At 37.2% G+C, this 21,787-nt stretch overlaps 3 protein-coding genes across 3 annotated transcripts; 2 read left to right on the top strand and 1 right to left on the bottom strand.

Moving 5' to 3' along the window:
- Window positions 1–2,487: 2,487 nt before the first annotated feature.
- On the top strand, window positions 2,488–6,687 carry LOC127416986 (lysM and putative peptidoglycan-binding domain-containing protein 3-like). Its single transcript, XM_051656653.1, has 3 exons — window positions 2,488–2,595; window positions 3,742–4,011; window positions 5,404–6,687. Exons 2-3 carry the CDS (start codon window positions 3,748–3,750, stop codon window positions 6,055–6,057), a joined length of 918 nt encoding a protein of 305 aa, XP_051512613.1. The 5' UTR covers window positions 2,488–2,595; window positions 3,742–3,747; the 3' UTR covers window positions 6,058–6,687.
- A 110-nt stretch (window positions 6,688–6,797) lies between these two features.
- LOC127417002 (DNA-directed RNA polymerase III subunit RPC7-like) lies at window positions 6,798–11,576 on the bottom strand. The gene is made up of 8 exons (XM_051656673.1): window positions 11,540–11,576; window positions 10,587–10,716; window positions 10,079–10,208; window positions 9,668–9,736; window positions 9,529–9,588; window positions 9,388–9,449; window positions 9,144–9,269; window positions 6,798–7,482 (listed from the first exon to the last, which is right to left on the bottom strand). The coding sequence occupies exons 2-8, from the start codon at window positions 10,695–10,697 to the stop codon at window positions 7,396–7,398; spliced, it is 645 nt and encodes a 214-aa protein (XP_051512633.1). The 5' UTR covers window positions 10,698–10,716; window positions 11,540–11,576; the 3' UTR covers window positions 6,798–7,395.
- A 137-nt stretch (window positions 11,577–11,713) lies between these two features.
- Window positions 11,714–18,603, top strand: LOC127416993 (acyl-coenzyme A thioesterase MBLAC2-like). Its single transcript, XM_051656664.1, has 2 exons — window positions 11,714–12,263; window positions 14,770–18,603. The coding sequence occupies exons 1-2, from the start codon at window positions 11,822–11,824 to the stop codon at window positions 15,153–15,155; spliced, it is 828 nt and encodes a 275-aa protein (XP_051512624.1). The 5' UTR covers window positions 11,714–11,821; the 3' UTR covers window positions 15,156–18,603.
- The last annotated feature ends 3,184 nt before the right edge of the window (window positions 18,604–21,787 follow it).

The following is a 21,787-nucleotide window of genomic DNA, read 5'->3' as shown; positions in this document are numbered from 1 at the left end:
ACAGGATCGGTACATCCGAATATCACACCTGCAGGACAGGTACAGGATGGCAACAACAACTGCCTGAGTTGCACCAGGAACGCACAATCCCTCCATCAGTGCTCAGACTGTCTACAAAAGGCTGAGAGAGGCTGGACTGAGGGCTTGTAGGCCTGTTGTAAGGCAGGTCCTTACCAGACATCACTGGCAACAAGGTCACCTATGGGCACAAACCCACCTTCGCTGGACCAGACAGGACTGGCAAAAAGTGCTCTTCACTGACAAGTCACGGTTTTGTCTCACCAGGGGTGATGGTTGGACTCACGTTTGTCTTCGAAGGAATGAGCGTTACACTGAGGCCTGTACTCTGGAGCGGGATCGATTTGGAGGTGGAGGGTCTGTCATGGTCTGGGGTGGTGTGTCATAGCATCATCGGACTGAGCTTGTTGTCATTGCAGGCAATCTCAACGCTGTGCATTACAGGGAAGACATCCTCCTCCCTCATGTGGTACCCTTCCCGCAGGCTCATCCTGACATGACCCTCCAGCATGACAATGCCATACTGTTCGTTCTGTGCATGATTTCCTGCAAGACAGGAACATCAGTGTTCTGCCATGACCAGCGAAGAGCCCGGATCTCAATCCCATTGAGCACGCCAGGGACCTGTTAGATTAGAGGGTGAGGGCTAGGGCCATTCCCCCCAGAAATGTCCGGGAACTTGCAAGTGCCTTGTTGGAAGAGTGGGGTAATGTCTCACAGCAAGAACTGGCAAATCTGGTGCAGTCCATGAGGAGGAGATGCACTGCAGTACTTAATGCAGCTGGTGGCCACACCAGATACTGACTGTTACTTTTGTCCCCTTTGTTCAGGGACACATTATTCAATTTCTGTTAGTCACATGTCTGTGAAACTTGTTCAGTTTATGTCTTAGTTGTTGAATCTTTTTATGTTCATACAAATATTTACACATGTTAATTTTGCTGAAAATAAAAGCAGATGAAAGTGAGAGGACGTTTCTTTTTTTGGCTGAGTTTGAGTAGCCTACTGGCATCTGTATAAACAACAATAATAACCATTTATTAATCTGGAAGATTTTGTATCGAGTGTGAACATTTACAGTTGGTAGTAGATGCCATTTAATAAAATGTTTTGTCTTGAATGCAAGGGTAAAATTGAGATTTTGGAGGTGGGGAACCTTAAAATCATGTGATTGTTGTTATAACATCTATTCAGTTAAAAAATATGAGTGTATAATAATATATAATATAGTCATGTTTTATTATTATTATTATTATTCATGAATACTAGACCTCAATAAATTTGACTCAAATGCAAAATGTATAAACTAAATGTATTTGCATGAGATATATATATATATATATATATATATATATATATATATATATATATATATATATATATATATATATATATACAGTAACACTTTACAATAAGTTTCCATTTGTTAACATTAGTTCATGCATTAGGTATCATGAACTTACAATGAAAAATATATATTTATACAGCATTTATTAATTAATATTAGGCTAGTTAATAATACTATTAGGCTAGTTCATTGTTAGTTCGTAGCGCATTAACTAATGTTATCATATATAACGTTTGATTTTTAAAATGTATGTTGCAATGAACATGTAAGGAATATTCCAGGACCAATACAAGCAGTATTTTTGGCACAATTTTGATTAATGTTGTTTGGTTGTGCCACAAAAATTTATTTTGACTCGTCCCTCATTAAAATAAATAAATAAATAAAAATAAAACAAAATTAAACATTAAAATACTTGCTGTTTCAAAAGTATTGCCACAAAAAATTTAAACAATTGTGTGTTAACATGATTTTTAGTGTGATAAAATCACTTGCTAACCTTTCCTGTGTAAAGCTATAAGCAATTTTACAACTTCATTACCATGACGATGTAACGCCATAAACACAAAAACCCTAAAACGACAGTAAAAATGATGTTTAAACAACTTTACAGCTCAAATAATACATGCATTTTAACAGAAGAATTTATGCAAGTGCTTTTATAAAATTATAAGCTTCACATTTCTGTGTTTAAAAAACTCTCCAAAAATTGGCCCCATTCACTTCTATTGTAAATGCCTCAATGAAACCTTTTTTACAGAAAAGGAGAAACGAGTCGAAATATATATTTGTGGTAATCAACATTATGTCACAGATACTGTCGACTGAACTTAACTTGTATTGGATCCGGAATATTCCTTTTACCGAGGTTAATACATGCTGTATATTGTCCATTGTTAGTTCATGCTACATAATGTTAAAAATGGAACCTTATTGTAAAGTGTTACCAAAATAATAATGATGAAGATTAATAGAGAGAGAGAGAGAGAGCGCTGGGCGATGATGATGATAATGATTAGAAAACGAGAAAGAGAGAAATACAGTTGTGCTGTTCAGAGAGCGGCAGAATAAAGATATGCTGATGACGTCAGAACGTGAGTGCGTCCTCACGCTGGCTCAGTGTTGACGTGGCGTCTCTCTCAGTAATCAGCTGAGGTAATGTGGCACACAGAGGAAACACGAGAATGGCCTAATCACTGAAGACAAGCGGACCGCCCTCAGTTTTTCTGGTAAACCGCAGCTATCTGAAATGAAAAAGCTTAATAACTTTGGGTTTAATTTATTTATTTATTTATTTTAAATCGAGCAAGCTGACTGTGTACATCTGTTGATATAAAGTTTGCTAAGCGTCAATAGCACAAATCCAGTGACACTGTTTGCTGATTAAGATGTCAAGATAGTTTACGTTATAATTTGTTTTAGCGGTACATGCTTTTAGATTGGTTATATTAGACTGTAAAGACACTAATGTGTGATTTTAGTTGTCGTGTTGTGTAACGTTGGCTGAAAAAACATGCTAACTGAGCTAATAAGCTTAACCACTTCACCTCAGTGTTTATTATGCGGCACTAAAACGGTTTGGTCAGATTTCGCTGTTTATTTGTTGTCTGTAAGTGTAAAGCTGTCTTGTTTAGGTCATGTTTACATGCTAATATAGGTGTAGCTGCTAGTCAGAGCGACCTGCGCGTGTTAAATACTGTTCACAGGAGACGCTAGTTAATATTTTCACACTTTCAAGATAAATTCATCAGGAAAAATAAACAAATCCCTAAAATAGCTTCTGATAACGGCCAAGGGTCAATGTTTTCTCCTGTCAGTAGTGTTAGCTGTAATGCATGAGAGCAGAGCAGATTTGAAAGGCTACAATGCTAGATAATATACACAGGTTTTATCAACCTTAATATTTTTGGTTTACATTTATGTGAATGTGTGAAAATTGAATATTTTTGGTGCTGTGATTGGTCACCATTTTTAATCAACTGTATACTTTCACTAGATAATTTTAAATGGTCCTGCGTTGTGACAACTTAATGTTTAAGTTCAAATATTCCATGTAGTTTATCAGTTAACATGAGGTGATGAAACTGCGTGCATAATAATAATAAAAAAAACGTGCATATTATGTTTAAAGTAGTTTCAGATTCAGTGTAGTATTTCACACCGCAGGTCATGTCAACCTCCCATAACTATTTTGTGTCAGTTAGCCTACACGTATATGTTTTAGTAGCCTTAGATTTTTGAATATTTTTGTTTAACCTGCCAAAGTAAGAGGAAACTGATGGCCTCAACACCATCAAACACACTGCCTTAATTAGATAAAGTACACCTATATAAAACAAATGTCATTCATCTATTGCCTATTGTTCTTTTTGCAGTGAAAAATGACTGGAAGGAACCAGCACAATGGTTTCCAGTTTGCAACCACAGTGCAGCCACCCACAGGTGGTTATATGTACACTTATGGGAACAACTCAGAGACCGAATACTCGGAGGAAGATGGCGAGACCTTTGAACTGCGTTCCAGAGGCAGGGAGAGGCATCGCAGGCGACCCTCTACAGATCGCAAGGATGATATTGTCTATTTGATAAGGGATATAAAAGAGGGAGATACGTTGATCAGTATTTCTCTGCAATATTTCTGCACTGTAAGTCTGGGTTTCATTTTTGTGCCCTTGCAACTTTTCTTTTTGCTGTTTCAATGCTTATTTGTCACTTATGGGTGGGCGGTATGGCCGGGTATGCATCCTCATGGCCCGGCCACGCCCTCCTCCTCGTCACATACCCCCAAAGCCGGATTCAGGTCGGGGACACCTCCGGCCTAACTTAATCCCCCCAGTTCAGCACCAGTTGTTCAAACCTCAGACTAGAAAAAAAAAGGATTATGCAAGTGGTGTGAAAATATGTAAAAAGAGTATTGGGTCAAGCATGACAATTTATTTATTTATTTTTTGGAATAAAAAAAAAATTGCATTCAGTAAGGAACATAATTAAAGGAGTCCAATACAGAAAACATTAACTACACACTTTCAAAAGTATAGGTGCAATACTTTAACATAATAAGTATTAACATGACTCTTAGTGTGATAAAATCGCTTAATAACCTTGTCTGTTTCAAGCCATCCAGTATTTTAACTTCGTTGTCTTGATGACAGCGTGTCAGTTGTGCTTAAATCACAGTAACTTTCGCACGATGTATAGGAAACCTCGAATTACGCTTTAGTGTACTTTACTACCAATTACAACTCAGAGTTTACGCATATTCATTATATTTTATGACTTTGCTTTAAGTTTTATTTTTAAACCGGAAGAACGAAATGGTTACCCTTAAAAAATGAGTGCTGTAATTGTTTTCGATGATGTGCAAACATATCTGTTAACATCTCAAAAAATGTGTGTAAAGGCTCTGTTCGTCAAGGAAAGGAGGAGCCACATTCAACAAGACTTTAACACAAATGCTGAACTGAAAGCATAACATCACAATATAAACACACACACGAACACTGCTGCGTGTTTCTCTCTCACGCTCTCTCTGCCGCCCCTGTCTCTTCCATTATCTGTCTTCCGCGATTGGGCAACTTGGCGCCCTCCTCCTCTAATGTGTTTTGGGGTTTAATGACCCTTTAAAACATAAGACTAACATAAGTAAAACTAATTCTAAATTCTGATTGGATGAGCCACATTCAAATTGGTTGCAAAATAGCCACACTATACACACACACCTGTGACTGCACACCAGTTGAATTCTGTATTTATGTGGCAAGTTGCTTAGAAAATGTAAACTAAACTGCTTTGCTTTACACCTAGACTTGTTTGCGTCTCATTCTGCCTTTTTGCATTATTCTGTGTTTCTTAGCTCTCACACGCAAATAACGAAAACAGACCTGCCAATGAATAATTATTTCTACCACGGTATAGCAAAATCTTTATTGGTTGACATTTCTTCCATTGCACTATATATACTGTCATACCACCCAGCATCATGTAAGGTGTATTTCAGGACTCTTTTTTTACAGATGTTTTTCATGTTTGTATAACAGGTTGCAGACATAAAGCGAGCCAACAATCTTCTAACCGAGCAGGACTTTTTTGCGCTGCGGTCCATAAGGATCCCTGTGAGAAAGTTTAGCTCTTTCACAGAAACCCACAATACTGCTCCTCTCAAAACTAGCTCGCCCGGTGGCACTCGCAGAAATGCAGAGATCCCAGTTTCCGGAGCTTCCTTGGACTCTTTATCCTCTTCCTCATCTGTCGACAGCGTGGAGTGCTTCCTGCAGGAGAAGGACAAGGACATTCAACTTCTTGTCAAGTCTTCATCCCCTTCCAGAAGCAGTCTGAGCGAGGTAGTCTCCTTGCTGGAACAGCCGCTTTTAGGTGACCCCGAGCGCCGGCCGACCCAAAAGAAAGACCCGTACTATGGGGCTGACTGGGGAATGAGATGGTGGACTGCAGTGGCCATCATGCTGGTCGTGGGCATTGTTACACCTGTTTTTTACCTGTTGTATTATGAGGTTCTGATGAAAGCAGATGTTAGACACCACACAACCATAGACTCTATTAGGCCTGGACCCACACAGCCAGCCTTTGTCGAGCCTATTATTTTACCAAAGGCCAGTGCTGCCTCTCACCTAAACTCTAACCTACAGCCAGTTATTGATCATGGACCTGCAGTGAAGCATGAAGAAGAAACATAAAGGCACTTGGATCATAATGACAAGCTCTAAGGGATTCATTTTGAGACACTAAAGGAAATTACTAGAAGTGAAAACACATTTTAATGATGAAAATTGAACTTAGTGCAGAGGATTGAGTGATGATTCCAATCCTGTTTGCATTTTTCCTTGATGCATTTTGCACAGTTGGATGCTGGTTTTGTTGTGTGTCAGTCACTAATGAGCCAGTTTATTGCTTAGTACATCTATTAAGCTAAAAGTTTTCTGCAAGGGCAAACAGATGATATATTGTCAAAGACATTTGCTGCCACTGTCTGGTTGTCAGGGAAATAAACAATCATTTATTTTAGGAAAAGTAGAATCCAGAATCAGTATTGCAATGGATCGTAACAATGTTGCCGGGTTAAAATTTTAACCTGCTTAAAAAAAAAAAAAAACTTGGCCTAGTGAAGACCACAATAATGGGATCCTGATTTTCCTCTAGCAGGAGCACAGTAGTGATTTGTAAATTTTTCTAACACATGTTCTCAATTCAAGTCCAGTAGCAGAGCTGTAAACATTTCTATGAAACATGGAGTACAGTGATTACTTTTGAACAGTATGTGCCTTCATCCTGTAGACGCAGGTTGAAAATAAAGGAATTATATTTTAGTATCTGAATCTCCTAATTATTTTAATGAACTTTTACATTGTTTAGCCTTAAGAATGTTTAGCCATCAAGCCTATGAACTATCCAATTTATACATCATCAGTGTTGGGTGTAATCCAATTACAAAGAAATAACTTAATCAGATTTCTTTAGTCAAAAAAGTAGTGTACTGCATTACATTTTCAATTCTTGTAATCAGATTAGTTACTGACTTTGTTACTTTTAAGTACATTATAGGGTTATGCTTATTTCTAATATCTATGTACAGTAGAATACATGAATTATGGCCCTGTAACGAGTCATTGGGAAAGAGAAATGTGAGGAGCTCTGTATGAATTGTAACAATGAACAAGTAAGAATTAGACATTGTTGAGTGGAAAAGTGTTTTAGAAAGTTAAAAGTAATTAGTAATGTGATTAGTTTTTCAATGAAGTAATTCATCTGATTAGAATTTTAGATAAATTAGTAACTTGTATTGGATTACTATTTTTAAGTAACTTACCCAACACTGGATCACTGTTATCTTTATATTTATAAAACATTGTGCACTTAGAAGACAAGTTGTAGAAGTTGTTTTTTTGTTGTTGTTTTTTTTCCCCCTATAATCACTATTTCTCTATAGTGGTTCTGTAATACATAAATGTAATGATGGAGAACTGTTTTTTTTTTTAATTTTATTTAGTGCAAGCCGAATGAAATTTTTTTGGTTGCTAGTAAGTGGCTTCATCCATGTTGTCATCACTTCCTGCTCCAAAATCATCACCATCTTCAAAGTAGCTTGCTATGTAGTCGTTTTCCTGCAAAAAGAATTTGATTGTGTAGTAAGACTTTTTGGATAGTGCTTTTACTTCTCTGGAATTAAGCTGAACCCCAGGGGCATGTAAGAACATTCGTTGTTGTCCAAACATGAGCATGATGCTGAAAACAGAGATATATGTGCAAGCAAATACTGGGCTGTATGCTTCACTGATAATGTCAGATTTAAAGGAATTTTTCGGGTTAAATAGAACTTCAGCTCTATCTGTTGCATGCTGTTGATAACCACAGAAAATAACATTTGACTTGTTCCTCAGTTTATATTTGGAGAAAATGTGAGAATAGTAATGCACTACAATGGAAGTCTATGGAGCAAATGCACCGGACGTTTTAAAAGCAGAAATTTGAATTTTGTTATAGCATTTAAATGATTTCAGAAAAAAATAATTAAAAAAAAATATTTAGTTTATCTGTAAAGTTGCCAATTGTCCTTTCGAGGTGGGACTACTTTTTAGTGATCAATGTAATTTTGGTGGGTGGAGTTTTACACCATTAAAATAAAAAGTGCTTTACTAATAGATACTCACATTTGCTATCATTTGACTGTTGCCAGTTTTACTGGCTTTAAATAGTCGTGGCATGAGTTGAAAGCTTTGCACAGACATTCAGTATGTTTTAATGCACTTTAACAGTTTGATTTCAGTCAGACTAAACCAATAATTTGTCTCTCTAAACTGTCATGTATACACATTAAGCCGACTGAAATCATAATAGTCTGATTTTTACAAAGTTGGACTAACAGACCTAGCTAATGCGAGTGTAGCTCGGCTTCATCCAGCATGTATACATGTAAACCGGACCACAATCAGCCTCTGTGTTGCACATATGCTTCGAAAGACAGAGGTGATGTGTGACATGTATTACTAACACTTTTTCAGCTGATGTCCTTCCTTCAAATATTCCAGTATGAATTGTGGCATGTATATTTGGGCAAACAGATGAAGACTGTAGTTCAACTATGCAATAACTTGCTATAGCTCGATTATAACTGCATGTAAACATACTGAATGTTGGTACCAATTCTTTTTCACCAGTCTCATGCTTGCACATGTAATATTTTAAGTGTTATAGTTATAGTTGAGTAGACAGGCACATACAACTAATTTAAACTTTTTTTTTTCGTGATGTCGCAAGTACACGTTTTCTTTGTTTTTTCAAACTGAGGGACTAGTAAAATTATTTTCTGTGTTAATCGATAGCATACCACAGATGCTGTCAATAGTGTTTTAAATAGTATTATAAAACTGATAGTTCCAGTCCTGGATGCTGATTTGTCAACAGTCGTGCTTTATTCATGATAAAGCACAGCTCTAACCTCTTAATGGAACTTGTTTGCATCACTCTGCAGCACCCATAGCTGATAGTTATTCTTGTTGCCTAGCAAAGTTCTGTTTACTGTTTACTGCCAGGGACTGTATTTTCTGGTGGAAGGAGGGTATTTAATTATTTTACTTACAATATATAACATTTGTGTCATTAATATTTTTTATTATGTGCTGACCATTGTATAATAGCAATAAGGCACTCTGCGTCCTGCCTAACAACGACCTTCAGTCATGACTATATTCACAATATAGCACAGCCTTTCATGCCTTATTGCTTTATGAAACCAAGAATATTCCTTAAGTCACATAGCTTTTACCTCTTCAAGCTCTTCTTCATCATAGTCTCCTTCGATTTCCTGTTCCTCCTCTTCCTCATCTGCTTTCTTCTCTCCCTTTGCCTCATCCTCCTCATCTGATTTTGCATCTCCCTTTTTCTCAAGTTCCTAAAAAACAAGCTGAGGTGAGACAGCGCATTCCAAATTCATCTGTTTGCAGCAAATCAAGAAGAGGAGCAGCTTTAATTGTGATAAATATGGCATGATGAAAAATATAAAAACTTACATTCAGTTTACTCAGCACATCTTCCTTGTCTTTACTTGAGATCTTTTTGGATTTCTTAGAATCTGTAAATATTAAGTTGTTCACCGGTTGATCAAATATGCAGTTTATAGCGAGAATGATACTGGTGTTTTGTGAATTTACCCGTTTTCTTTCTAATTATCTTCCTCTGTGGCTTCAGCTCTTTTGGAAGATGGTTCCAATCTACAAGGCAGCTCCATCATAATGTATCTGCAATCTTTCAGGCGATTTTCAGTGTATTTGTAAGTGGTACCTGTAATACCTGGGGTCCAATCGTCAGCCTCGATTTTTTTAATTTCCTTTGCATATTTTTCCTTGTACCTCTCCACATCTGCAAATTATATTGGTGAGAACAAACACTTTCTAAAATTAAATCCGGTTTTTTACAGAATTCAAGCAAAAATTATGATTGAAGTCTATCATTCTTGTAGCACAGCACCACATGGTATAAAGGTCATTTCTATAAGGAAGTTAAAACCATGTAATACCATTTTACTTAAACTTGGACTCATAGATTTAATGCCTTATAGGCAGCATCAAACACAACATTGCCCCCAGTGCTCTTTCTCCTCATCTAATTTTACAATGTGATTACCTCGGTAATCTTAAGAACCCTAATAGGAAGCAATAGCATATTGTGTGTTACTTAAATTAAATAAAGGCTACTACTCACCACACTTTCCTGAGTGGGGTTTAATGTTAAAAGGGAGGTCTTTCATTCGACCTCTCATCTCTTGTTTCAAAGCTCTCATATAGTCTTCATCTTCTCCAGCTTTCAGAGGCCCTGGTTTATATTCAATTTGCTGGAACGGAGGATACAATTATGTCATATGTGGGACAATGCTTGTCTCCAAAAAACCTCAAGAATGCAAAAGTTGGGACATATTTAACAGGGGCGGAGCTAGGGGGTGACTGTGGCCACAACGGACGGAAGCCTGGCCACCCCATTGGCCACCCCACTCGCAATTGCCGTTTTGGTCATTTTTTTTGTCTTGGGCACAATTTAGTTAGTGTTTCGATACAAACAACCCCCCGCACCTCCCGACAATGTACCACCACAAAATGATTGCTGGACCCTGCCCGGCCATCCCTGATATTTAACTGGACAATCACCATCTAACCTTACTTACCTTAAAGTGCCAATAAACCAAGAAAAAGAGAAAAGGATCAGAATGGCTCACTGGGAAGAGTGGTTTGGGTCCTCTCTGAGTTTCAGGCATGGACCCTCTGGTGATGCCTAGGGCCTCAACATGGAAGGTGAATGATGCTATACCTCTGCCCTTCCCAGCCATATTGGTCAATCAAATATTCCTGTTTGGATGTGGGAGGATCTGTTAACCCTAAAAAGGTTTCTCTTTTTTTTATTTTTTTTTTTATAATTTTTTCGTACATTAATTTTCAGAGGTATCTTTAGGTTCTTTAAATGTTTAAAATGCATTCCTGGCTAGTTGCACTGCTATTAAAGGCATATTCCAAGTTTAATAAAAATTAAGCTCAATCAACAGAATTTGTGGCAAAATAATGATTACCACAACAATTTATTTTTACTTTCCCCTCATTTTCTGTGAAAAATAAAAATAAAAATCTGGGTTTCAGTGAGGCACTTACAATGGAAGTGAATGGGGCGAATCCATAAACATTAAAATACTCTTTCAAAAGTATAGCCACAATATATAAACAATATGCGTGTTAACATGATTTTAGTGAGATAAAAATAAATCACTTACTAAACTTTTCTGTGTAAGTTGTAAAATTGGCAATAACTTTATTGCCATGACGATGTAAACAAACCCCAAAACAACTGTAAAAATGATTTTAATAACTTTTCATCTCAAATGATACTTTAGTTTTAACAGAAGATTTAATATAAACATTTTTATAAATTGATAAGCTTCACATTTCTGCCTTTAAACACTCCAAAAATTGGCCCCATTCACTTCCATTGTATGTGCCTCAATGAAAACAAGATTTTTTTTTTTTTTTCTTTCAAAGAAAAGGAGGGGCACGTCAAAATAAATTTGTGTGGTAATCAACATTATGCCACGAATGCTGTCGACTGAGCTTAGTTTGTATTGAACCCGGAATATTTAAAACAGTTACATACAGACAAATATGATTTAGCGCATTTCCTTACCTTGTTCTAATTCCGCATTTACTCAATACAAATGAGCACCTGTGAAGAATTCAGATTGATCTCTCTTTAACTATTAATATGCATAAGGTAGGCGGTGCTTATTGCCAATTTAACCAATAGTATTGCGAGTCGTTCGACACGTCAAACGTCACGTTCCGCTTGCGGCGTAGGGTGTACACGTCCTTTCTGTGGCTAATACAGCTATAATTGAAATCGAATGTATAGGTTAACGGCCATACATATTTCCTTCTCTGCAATAACAACCAATTGAATGTATTTGGGATGTCTGCTACTGACTGGTACGCGCATAAATCGCTGGAAAACGGTGTGTTTTGGATCCAGGAGCGCTTTTATGAATCGGGGAACAGGGCGAATATTTGGCTCATACGCGGGTCCCATCAGGACGTCGTCATAGATACCGGGCTGGGGTTACGCAGCCTGCCTGAATACATCAACACCAAAGGGCTGTTAGGGGACGATTCGAAGCGAAAGAACCCTCTGTTAGCTATCGGCACGCATGTGCATTTCGACCATTCGGGTGGGCTGCATCAGTTTCAACAGGTGGGCGTGCACAAGGCGGAGGTGGATGCTCTGGCTAACGGAGATAACTTCGAGACAGTGACATGGCTATCTGACCGCGAGATCGTGGAGAACCCAGCACCTGGCTGGAGAGCGAGACAGTACCGAGTGAAGGCCGTCACGCCCACTCACATATTACAAGAAGGTAGGCCATGAAACTGTTTGCATTGAATATGCAGGTGTATTAATCTCGGTGTATTTATTATTCTTTGTGCATCCATTGTGCAGCAAGTTTTGGATCAAACATAAAATGTTCCCCAAAAGTGCATTGAATTGCATGACTTCATCCTGAGCAGCCTTGCATAATATCTTTGAGGAGATCGAAACAAATCAAATCATGATGGACTCACCAGAGGCATGTCAGTGGTTTGTGAAAACCAAGCCCACTGTATAATGTGGCTTTATAATCTCCCTGATGGTGGAGATAGACAATTGTAGTGCACGGTTGGCAGAAACCCAACAAATTCAGAGTTAAGCTCCCCTGACCACACACACACACACAAATTACCCCTCCCCTTATTCTTTTCACTGAACAGACTACTACGGAGTGAGTTGCAGTTGGTTGATCCGAATATCATATTACATCAAATGTATCTAAAAAAGGAATATTCCGGGCTCAATACGAGTTAAAATGAATCAACAGCATTTGTGGCATAATGTTGATTAACACAAAAATTCATTTCGACTTGGCCCTCTTTTTCTTTAAAAAAAAAAAAAAAAGCACAAAATCAATGGAAGTGAATGGAGCCAATCTGTAAACGTTAAAATACTCACTGTTTCAAAGTATAGCCACAAGATGTAAACAATATGTGTGTAAATGAATTTAGTGTGATAAAATCACTTACTAACCTATTCTGTGTGAATATAGCCATTTTTAAAACTTAGTTGCCATGAGGACGTAAAAAACCCTGTAATCCTGGTAAACGCCAATTTAACAACTTTACTGCTTGAGTATCACACACGTTTTGACAGAAGAATGAATGTAAGTGAATTTATAAAATTATAAGATTCACATTTCTGCCTTTTAATCGTACCAAAAATTGGCCCCATTCACTTCCATTGTAAGTGCTTTTTTTTTTGTTGCTTTTTTTTTTTTTTTTTTTTTTTTTTAAGAAAATGTGGGACACGTAAATGTATTTCTTGTGGTAATCAACATTATGTCACAAATGCTGTCGATTGAGCTTAACTTGTATTGAACCAGGAATATTCCTTGAAGATCAGTAATTTCAGATGTAGAGATGGCATATTACTGTTAGAATCATCAGTGTTTCCACTATATAGATGTACATACGTAAATGCCTCATTCGGCTGGTTCGGATACGTCAACCGCAGCGCCATCTTGGAACGGTCAACAAGGAGAGCTGTTTGAATGTAGGAGAAGAAGCCTCAGACCACTGCATAAACTGCTTTTGTGTGAAAACAGTTCATCATGTAATGAATTGACTGACTGGGGGCTAATTTACAGTATGTTTGCCATGATACATTCATTTTTCGAGAACTTTATTTGCTTTTTGCTACGTGAAGTTAGGATTTTTTATATCATCTAAAATATTGGCCAATGTTTGTGGAAAATCTGATAATCTGAAAGTTGGATTGGAAAAGACAATAGACTTTTGCAGACCGTATCTGTCAATTTAGATTTGTGTGTTGACGGACAGCTCTTGATCTATCAAATATAGCGGACACGCCGAAGTATCGCAGTCCATAGATACAGCTTCTAATAAGGTATCTACCTATAGATTTCTATGGTTTCCACTGTCATAGAAAGTAAGGAAGTCTTTAATGCTGAAGTATGTAATGTCCGGGACACTCGCCCCACCAAACGGAAATGCAAAAATAAACTTTGGTTCCAAAACAGCTTTCTGATTACGTTTCCCGTCTGCCGTTGGTCAAAGAGATAGTCCCACCCCCAACTCATGCTATTGGTTAAGTAATGTTGTTAAGCGGGTTGCTCAAAACAAACAGAGCATTTTCATAGTGCAACAAAAACACACTAATAGTTGTCTCTGCAGATTAAGATGGGATAGGAGAAAGTATTTTAACACCAATAGTTACATCAGCTTTAAGAAGTCATGGGAAAATCATGAACATTTCTACAGTGAATATAAATGTTTTTGAGTTATGCTCATAAATCATAGATTTGATTAGCAAGAAATTATGCTTTATGAGTGCAATCTCTATAACATATATTTTTTAATCCTTATCCAGTAATCATGAATGACTGGAAAAGTCATGTAAATTCATTGCTCAAAATGTGTAGGAACATTGTTGATTCATCTGTGATAATTAGACCATGTTTGAGTTTAACCTTATTTTCCCTTTTTATGTCTCTTTGTAGATGCCTGTTTACAGTATCAACAAAATAAGCTATTGTGTGTTACAGTTAGCAGCTAATCTCAAATAGAGATTTGCTGTAATAGTTGTGGAAGAATGAATTACTACTCTACCTCGTAATGCAACATATTTGATTGGGCCAAGTCTGAATGAGGAAATCTAAACTGTAATAATTCTTTCACATTACATGCCTCACTGAAATCCCTCTGTTTTATAATATGTGCATCAGTTGATACAGCAACTGCTGTGTCATTGCTGCAATGTGCTGACAATATCCAGTTCCTATAGTGTTTCCTTTTTCCTCCTTATGTTCCCAGGTGATGTCATCAATCTTGGGGACCGGCAGCTTACTGTTCTCCACATGCCAGGTCATTCCAGAGGAAGCATCTGTCTCCATGACAAGGAGAGCAAGATGCTCTTTAGTGGTGATGTGGTCTATGATGGATCCATGATTGATTGGCTGCCCTACAGTAGGATCAGCGACTATGTGTGCAGCTGTGAAAGGCTGCTGGAGATGGTTGATAAAGACGAGGTTGACCTGGTCATGCCTGGCCATTATCACACTTTCGGGAGCAAACGGCTTCATCGGTTAGCTTCCAACTATATCGCTAATGCCGGTACTTGCCACAGAGCTTCCACATGTGTGGTGAAGACCATTGCCAGCCTTGCACTTCGAGCCTCCAACTCCCGAAGTGCCTGTTAGTAGTTAAGATGAAGACTACTATGCAACCGTATCTGTCACAGCACACCTCGATATTGAGCACACTAAAACACTGAGCAATACAGTGTGGTAATGATATACAGGAACTGTTAAGCCAAGTGCACACAACAAGACTGAAGCTTCATGCCTTTTCATGTTTAAAGTCTGCAGCTAGCTTCATACCCCAAATCGTAGCATATAACTGATGTTCTTCTAGTGCGCACTTGTGAGACACACTGTGAATAGAAGGGGGTGAGAGTGATCTTGTAATTGAAGCACCTAGTCTGTGATTATTTGCGTAAACTGTGCAACAAAAGTACAGAAACCAAAAAAGAGGTTTTAAATATGTAGTTTGTAATTCCTATGATACCAGAAAACTAGTCTTGAATTGGTTGAACAAACAGGTAGTCCCACCTCAAACTAACACAATTGATTTAGTCAATGTTGTTGTGTCAGACTGGATGGGCTGCTCAAACAAACAGAGAACGTTTTGATAGCACCATAGTGTTACACTTTTAGGAGAAAGTGACCTACACATGGCTTACATATAGTTGATTTATTTACATATATGCATTTTGGCAGATGCTTTTATCCAAAGCGACTTACAGTGCATTCAAGAAATACATTGCATCGGTTTGCATGTTCCCTGCATGGGAATTGAACCCATGATCTTGGTGTTGCTAGCGCCATTCTCTACCAGTTGAGGTACAGGAAAACTTATTTATAGTTGAAAACGTATGAAGCTGGGATACAAGAAATAATTTTAACATTGGATAAAGCCTACACACGTTTGCTATACACAGGCTGACAGTCTTGTAGTGTTCATTTGGCATTTTAGTCCAAGAATAGGGGTTGTGTTGGTGAGGGTTTAACTTGGTAAGAAAAATGTATTGTGCTGCATCCAATAACTTGTCATAAAAACAATAATAATTGATATTGCCATATTTTTAATGAGTAATTTCATATTTTAAAGGAATATTCCTGGTTTAATGGAAGTGAACCTCTAACAAAAGCACCGGTAGTATGCTGTCAATTACTACAGAAAATATTGTATGTACTTCAAATAGAAGTCTACTGAGAAAATATACAACAATGACCTGAAAGTGCATTTCTGTCAATATGTTTTTTGGTTGTTTTGAAAAACTAAAGGATGAGTTGGCCAGATGCTGCCAATAAACCCTTAACTTGTATTTAACTTGGAATATTCCTTTTAAGGTAGAAAAACCTAAACTCTTAAATCTGTATAGTAATCATGTGTGTTTTTTGAGGTTTACTGAACTCAAAGACCATGCATTCTTCAATAGTATGTATTCAGATCCCCAAAACACTCATATTGTTGACTGCCTACATTGGCACCCCCTTGCAGAATCTGGGGGTGTTTATCATTAAAGAAGTTTATCATTAAAAATATATATAAAAAATAGGGATCATAAATTTTTTTTTGTTTTTTAGTACTGCCCTGATAAAGCTATTTTACTTAAAATATAACATATATTCCACAAGACAAATTAATAGCTGAATTTACACAAATTATCCTTTTCAAACATTTACATCACCTTGGTTCTTAATATGGTGTGTTGCTTCCTTGATGATCAATGACTGTTTGTATCTTTTTTGATAGTTGTGCATGAGTCTCTGCTTTGTGAGCAATGGCTATGTGATGTTGAGATCTAGATTTTGACACTTGAGACAATTAAGGGACACATACACAACTATTACAAAAGGCTCAAACATTCATTGATGATCAAGATTGCAACACACTACATTAAGAACCAAGGGGATGTAAACTTTTGAACAGGATGATTTGTGTAAATTGTTATTATTTTGTCTTTTGGGATATACACACACTGAGTAATTTATTAGGAACACTATTGACCTGATAAAGTGCCAATGTGGTCTTTGCTATTGTAGCCCATCCCCCTCAAGGTTCGACATGTTGTTACCGTAGCCTTTCTGTCAGCTCAAACCAGTCTGGCCATTCTCCGTTGACCTCTCCCGTTAACAAGATGTTTCCGATTGGATGTTTTTTGTTTTTGGCATCATTTGGAGTAAATTCTAGAGACTGTTGTGCATGAAAATCCCAGGAGATCAGCAGTTACAGAAATACTCAAACCAGCCCAACTGGCACCAACAAGCATGTTACTGTCTAAATCACTAAGGCCCCATTCTGATGGTTGATGTGAACATTAACTGAAGCTCCTGACCTATATCTGCATGATTTTATGCATTGCTGATTAGATAATTGCATGAATAAGTAGGTGCACAGGTTCTCAGTGAGTGTATGTAAATATCTGTTATGTAGCCTCTGAAGGGCAGTACTAAAATACAAAAAAATATCTTATCTCTTAAATTTTATAAATTCTTAAAGGGCCGTGTAAACTAATGAGACAAAAGGGGGATGCCAACTTATGCACTCAACTATAAGAATGTGGCTGCCATAAAGCTGACATATTTACACTTTGAATCACTTTTAAAAATATAATACATTGCAAGTTAAGTGTCTTTGAAGCGCCAGCTATTTGTTAGTGTCAATGAAAGACAAGGTTAAAATGTAGTAGCATACTGTTGACTTGTTTTCTATGGCAGTCTCTGCATGAGATATTGATGTAGCACAGCATGGAAGCAAACGACATTCTATTATTCTATAAGCCAAGAGTGAAATGTGTTGTGTATATGGTTAAAGTGCAATACTAATGAGCATAAGAATCATAATCTCTTTTAGTGACAGTCACGTGAAAGAAAGATGACTAGCCTTCACTGAAAGATGCCTGAATGTTTATTTTTATTTGGTTTACTTCCATCACACTGCCTCCATACTAGTAATTATCTTTAATATTGCAAACTGCCCAATGGCTTTGCTTTATTCCTATTAGTAATTTAGAACCAGAGATGTCAGTGTGTCTTGAAGGGCAGTAGGTGGTTTGTGGTCAGCCAAATGCTGATTTTTCTTTCTTCAGTAAGCCACTGCCTTAGTTTAAGCTAATGTAATGGCCTCTTTAGTGTTCAAATGTGAAAATATCACATTTTGTGGGTTTATGAGACAGGATGTTTAAGGAACTTTGAGAATGACTGAAATCAAGTCACTCATTTATGTTGCCAAACTACAAAGATGCTACTTTGTATGACTGTTTTCGTTACTTAAATCATTTATATACTGAAATGTCGTTTCCATTTAATTAAGAAGTATCTTGTACAGAAGAGAAGAATGCGTTTGTGTGAACATGACCATGATAAATTGTATTTTACCAGTGTGTATATGAATTTACAATTGAAGTGAGCTTGTATATGTGCACTATATTTCTGCTCAGGAATCCGTTCTTGAATCCATGCAAAATGAGCAGTGCTATACATAATATTTAGTGCCTCTTGGAGAATGAACAAACTAATACCTCGCAATGCCATGATTTAATACCCAGGCACCTGTTTAACAATATACTCACTTTTGATTCTGTATAGTCTGGGTGTTTTTATTTTTTCTGTGTTTAAAGATATTCTTTCATTTATATCTAATTATAAGTCATTTGTTTGGTTACAGTGTGCAATGTTTAATTGCTCAGAGAATTTCATATTGGTACTTATGAAACTATGAGATTATGACCACAAGATGGAGACATTGATCCTTGTTTGTCTGCATACTTCTATTTGAGATGGAGTGCTAAAATAGAACATCATCAGACAAAAGACAGTAATGTTTGGCAGCAAACCTTCCATTTTAAAATTCCTAACATTTATAAGTTGGCATTCCCTTCTTTTTGAAAACTTGACATTTTCTCACATATCACTAACCGCAAGCCTTATCCCCTTAGGCTAATAATGATGGATTGGATGTGACATTAATTTCCTTACAAATCTTTATAATATTTTTTGGGCCAAGTTTTTTTTTTCTAACAGTGTGTCTCTGAAATGCATACGTTTGGCAGTGAAATATCTGGTTGAAATTCCAAAGTAATGTTTGACATGGCTTTCACTCAGGATAAATTGATGGTTGTTGACAAATGGATAATTATATCCAGGGGACTATTTGTCTGACTTGCCCTAAAAGAGGTAGTTACTGTTATTTTAAATGGTGATAGGGCTCAAACTAAATGATGGTGGGGTTTCCAGGAGAGAAAAAAAAAAATGGAACAGGATCTCTTCACAAAGAAAATCAATGAGATTTTGGTCTACTTGCATGACAGACAAGAAAAAGACAGATATACACAGAATGTGTACTAATGTTTAGAATTCTCATACCGTAGATATTTGGATAAAGATTTTGAGTAATATTTCTGTGGTTATAGATTCTGAAGTTGTACAAGCACAGTAGGCTTATTGTATTGCCTTATTTATACACAGGCTGTTTTGTAGAACCTGCAAAAATTATGAAAAGCAGTGGCCAATTGAGGGAACAATGAATATGGAAATTAAAAACCAAACAAATGCCACTGTGACTCCAGACATTTCTCACTGGACCTACAATTGAACTATAATGTCTCCTTGCATTAGTGAAAGTGATAGAGAGTCTGTAACTAACGTGCCAGATTTCGTCAACTTTTCTCCCCTCCCGCTGGCTGTTTCTCCCTCTAACCCCACTTCAGTAACAAGACATTGTATCCCGCAGGCAGCCAGACGGACATTTGATGCGTAGTCGCCGCCAGGGAAGCGTTGTTTGACATTCAGCTGCTCCCTACATTATCTGCTAATTGACAGCCCCTATCTGCCCTCTGGTAAGCCAAGATGACAAGTGTGGGAAGGGCTGAGGTGAGGGGAGAATTGGGAAATGCCAATCACAAGCAGATTATCAGAGCGAAAGGGTGGTAACAGAGCCTTAATCTAACCTGGCTGTTGCAGGTTTTGTGGGTTAATGGTCTTCCTACTCCAGTAGCATCAACACAATGACCCCTTCCTCCAAAGTGATGCAAAAATGCTCACTGAAACTATTGGGTTTAGTCTCTCAGATCTTCTAGTGCAGCTTTTTGTTTCTCTTGTAATGTCACATGGCAAATTTCAAGGATTAATGAAACTCCAGATCCCTGCTAGAGATGTCAAATCTGTCTATAGTCCAGAGGCCTTCACCAAGAAAAACAGTCCACTCAATGCCACTTTCCATGCCAAAGTCAAGACAAAAACAAAACTCGAATAAATTACAATTTAAAAGGCGAAAACTGAGTCAGTCAAAAACTGAATGTTGCTTTTAGGGCACAAACTGTGAAACTTTCACTGTTGCCACTAATATACAGATACTCTCACAAACATGTAATATACTGTATTAGTTTTGTGAAGAAACTTGCATCCCAGGAAAACTGTTTTTAAGAAGCAAACCTAGACTTAAAGGAATAGTTCACCTAAGAACTCTGTCATGTATTTCTCTCAAGTTGTTCCAAACCCGTATGACTTTCTTATGCGGAACACAAAAGGAGAAATTGTACAGTAATAACAATTCCAGTTCATCTTTTTAATACAGTGGCAATTGATAGGAACTTAAAAACATTAAAACAAAAGATGATCATTGCACATCAGTTCAGCTCAGTTCACTTTGCGCCTCACTTTGTGCATCAAAATACTTTTACTGTTGTGCAGGACTCGTAATGCGATACATTTTAACATTTGCACTACATAACCAACTACATTTACAAACTTGTTAATTTTAAAACAAATTATGATAACTGATTGAACGCTGCACTTGCGATGCAAAGTCCTGAAGAGCATGCAAGTTGACACATGAGCTGAAAGTGTCATAGAAGCCCCACAAAATTATGTGGTTGCCTTAGCATGTCAAGTTTGCTTTTTATGACAATATTGGTTAGGTTTAGGGTAGGGAGGTATGTTTTGTTGGTTTAAATCATAAGAGGATTAACCATAAAATCCTCATCTGTTGGGGAGAAAATGTAACTAGCTTTTAGCAACATTTTAGCTTGGAACTGCTGCAAAACGTGTAAGAAGCCACGTAATATCATTTTACAAAAATGTCACCACAGTCACAATTAGTAGTCCATGCAAGTCCATGTCACAACCCATTTCTACCCAGTTATTTCCAGTCCCCTGTTCACTATATCAGTCTAAGTGACAAAAGCCCAATTGACGGTTACAAACTACAAACCTCCATTATAATTAACAACTTATCAATTAAGAAACAAATCAATTACCATTGCAGACTTCCTAAATCTACAAGGCTTGCACAACTAAACAAGTTAAACAGCAGCTTCTAATCCAGTCTAGTCATTCAGAGTACCTTGACAATATCCATAACGGTCTGGTATAGTGGTTCTGACCCTAGAGTTAAAAGAAATAATCTGGAACATGTAATATCATAGTGTGCGTACTCTACTCAGTACATTTTCATTCAAACAGATTTCACCCAGATCAGCCAAAATTATCCCTGACTCATTTAGCTCATCAATTCTTCCAGAGTCTTCCAGAGGAAAGTGACCACCAACCTGTTTGTGTGATCAAAGAATTTTGAATGTTTCACAAAAATTGTCACATTGTCTTAAGGATGAACTCTCTGGAGACTGAAACCGCATCTCACCAGCTTGCCTCAGGATCTTGCAGGGTATGAAATAAATAGATAATATGAGATTACACTAATGGCATTGGAAACAACTAATATCAATGTAGCTAAGCTATGGACTGAGGTTGATGGCAAAGCATAACAT

Source organism: Myxocyprinus asiaticus, chromosome 3, assembly GCF_019703515.2.
Source record: "Myxocyprinus asiaticus isolate MX2 ecotype Aquarium Trade chromosome 3, UBuf_Myxa_2, whole genome shotgun sequence".
NCBI classification, from domain to species: Eukaryota; Metazoa; Chordata; class Actinopteri; order Cypriniformes; family Catostomidae; genus Myxocyprinus; species Myxocyprinus asiaticus.
This window is presented reverse-complemented; position numbering and strand designations above follow the sequence as displayed.

What these genes read in the sequence shown, in the direction of transcription:
- LOC127416993 (XM_051656664.1), top strand. Translation starts at nt 11,822, where the DNA reads ATGTCTGCTACTGACTGGTACGCGCATAAATCGCTGGAAAACGGTGTG. An exon ending in CACTCACATATTACAAGAAG is followed by an intron (nt 12,264 to 14,769) that starts GTAGGCCATGAA and finishes TTATGTTCCCAG; the next exon opens with GTGATGTCATCAATCTTGGG.
- LOC127416986 (XM_051656653.1), top strand. Translation starts at nt 3,748, where the DNA reads ATGACTGGAAGGAACCAGCACAATGGTTTCCAGTTTGCAACCACAGTG. An exon ending in CTCTGCAATATTTCTGCACT is followed by an intron (nt 4,012 to 5,403) that starts GTAAGTCTGGGT and finishes TTTGTATAACAG; the next exon opens with GTTGCAGACATAAAGCGAGC.
- LOC127417002 (XM_051656673.1), bottom strand. Translation starts at nt 10,697, where the DNA reads ATGGCTGGGAAGGGCAGAGGTATAGCATCATTCACCTTCCATGTTGAG. An exon ending in GACCCAAACCACTCTTCCCA is followed by an intron (nt 10,209 to 10,586) that starts GTGAGCCATTCT and finishes CCTCCGTTCCAG; the next exon opens with CAAATTGAATATAAACCAGG. An exon ending in ATGTGCTGAGTAAACTGAAT is followed by an intron (nt 9,270 to 9,387) that starts GTAAGTTTTTAT and finishes CTTGTTTTTTAG; the next exon opens with GAACTTGAGAAAAAGGGAGA.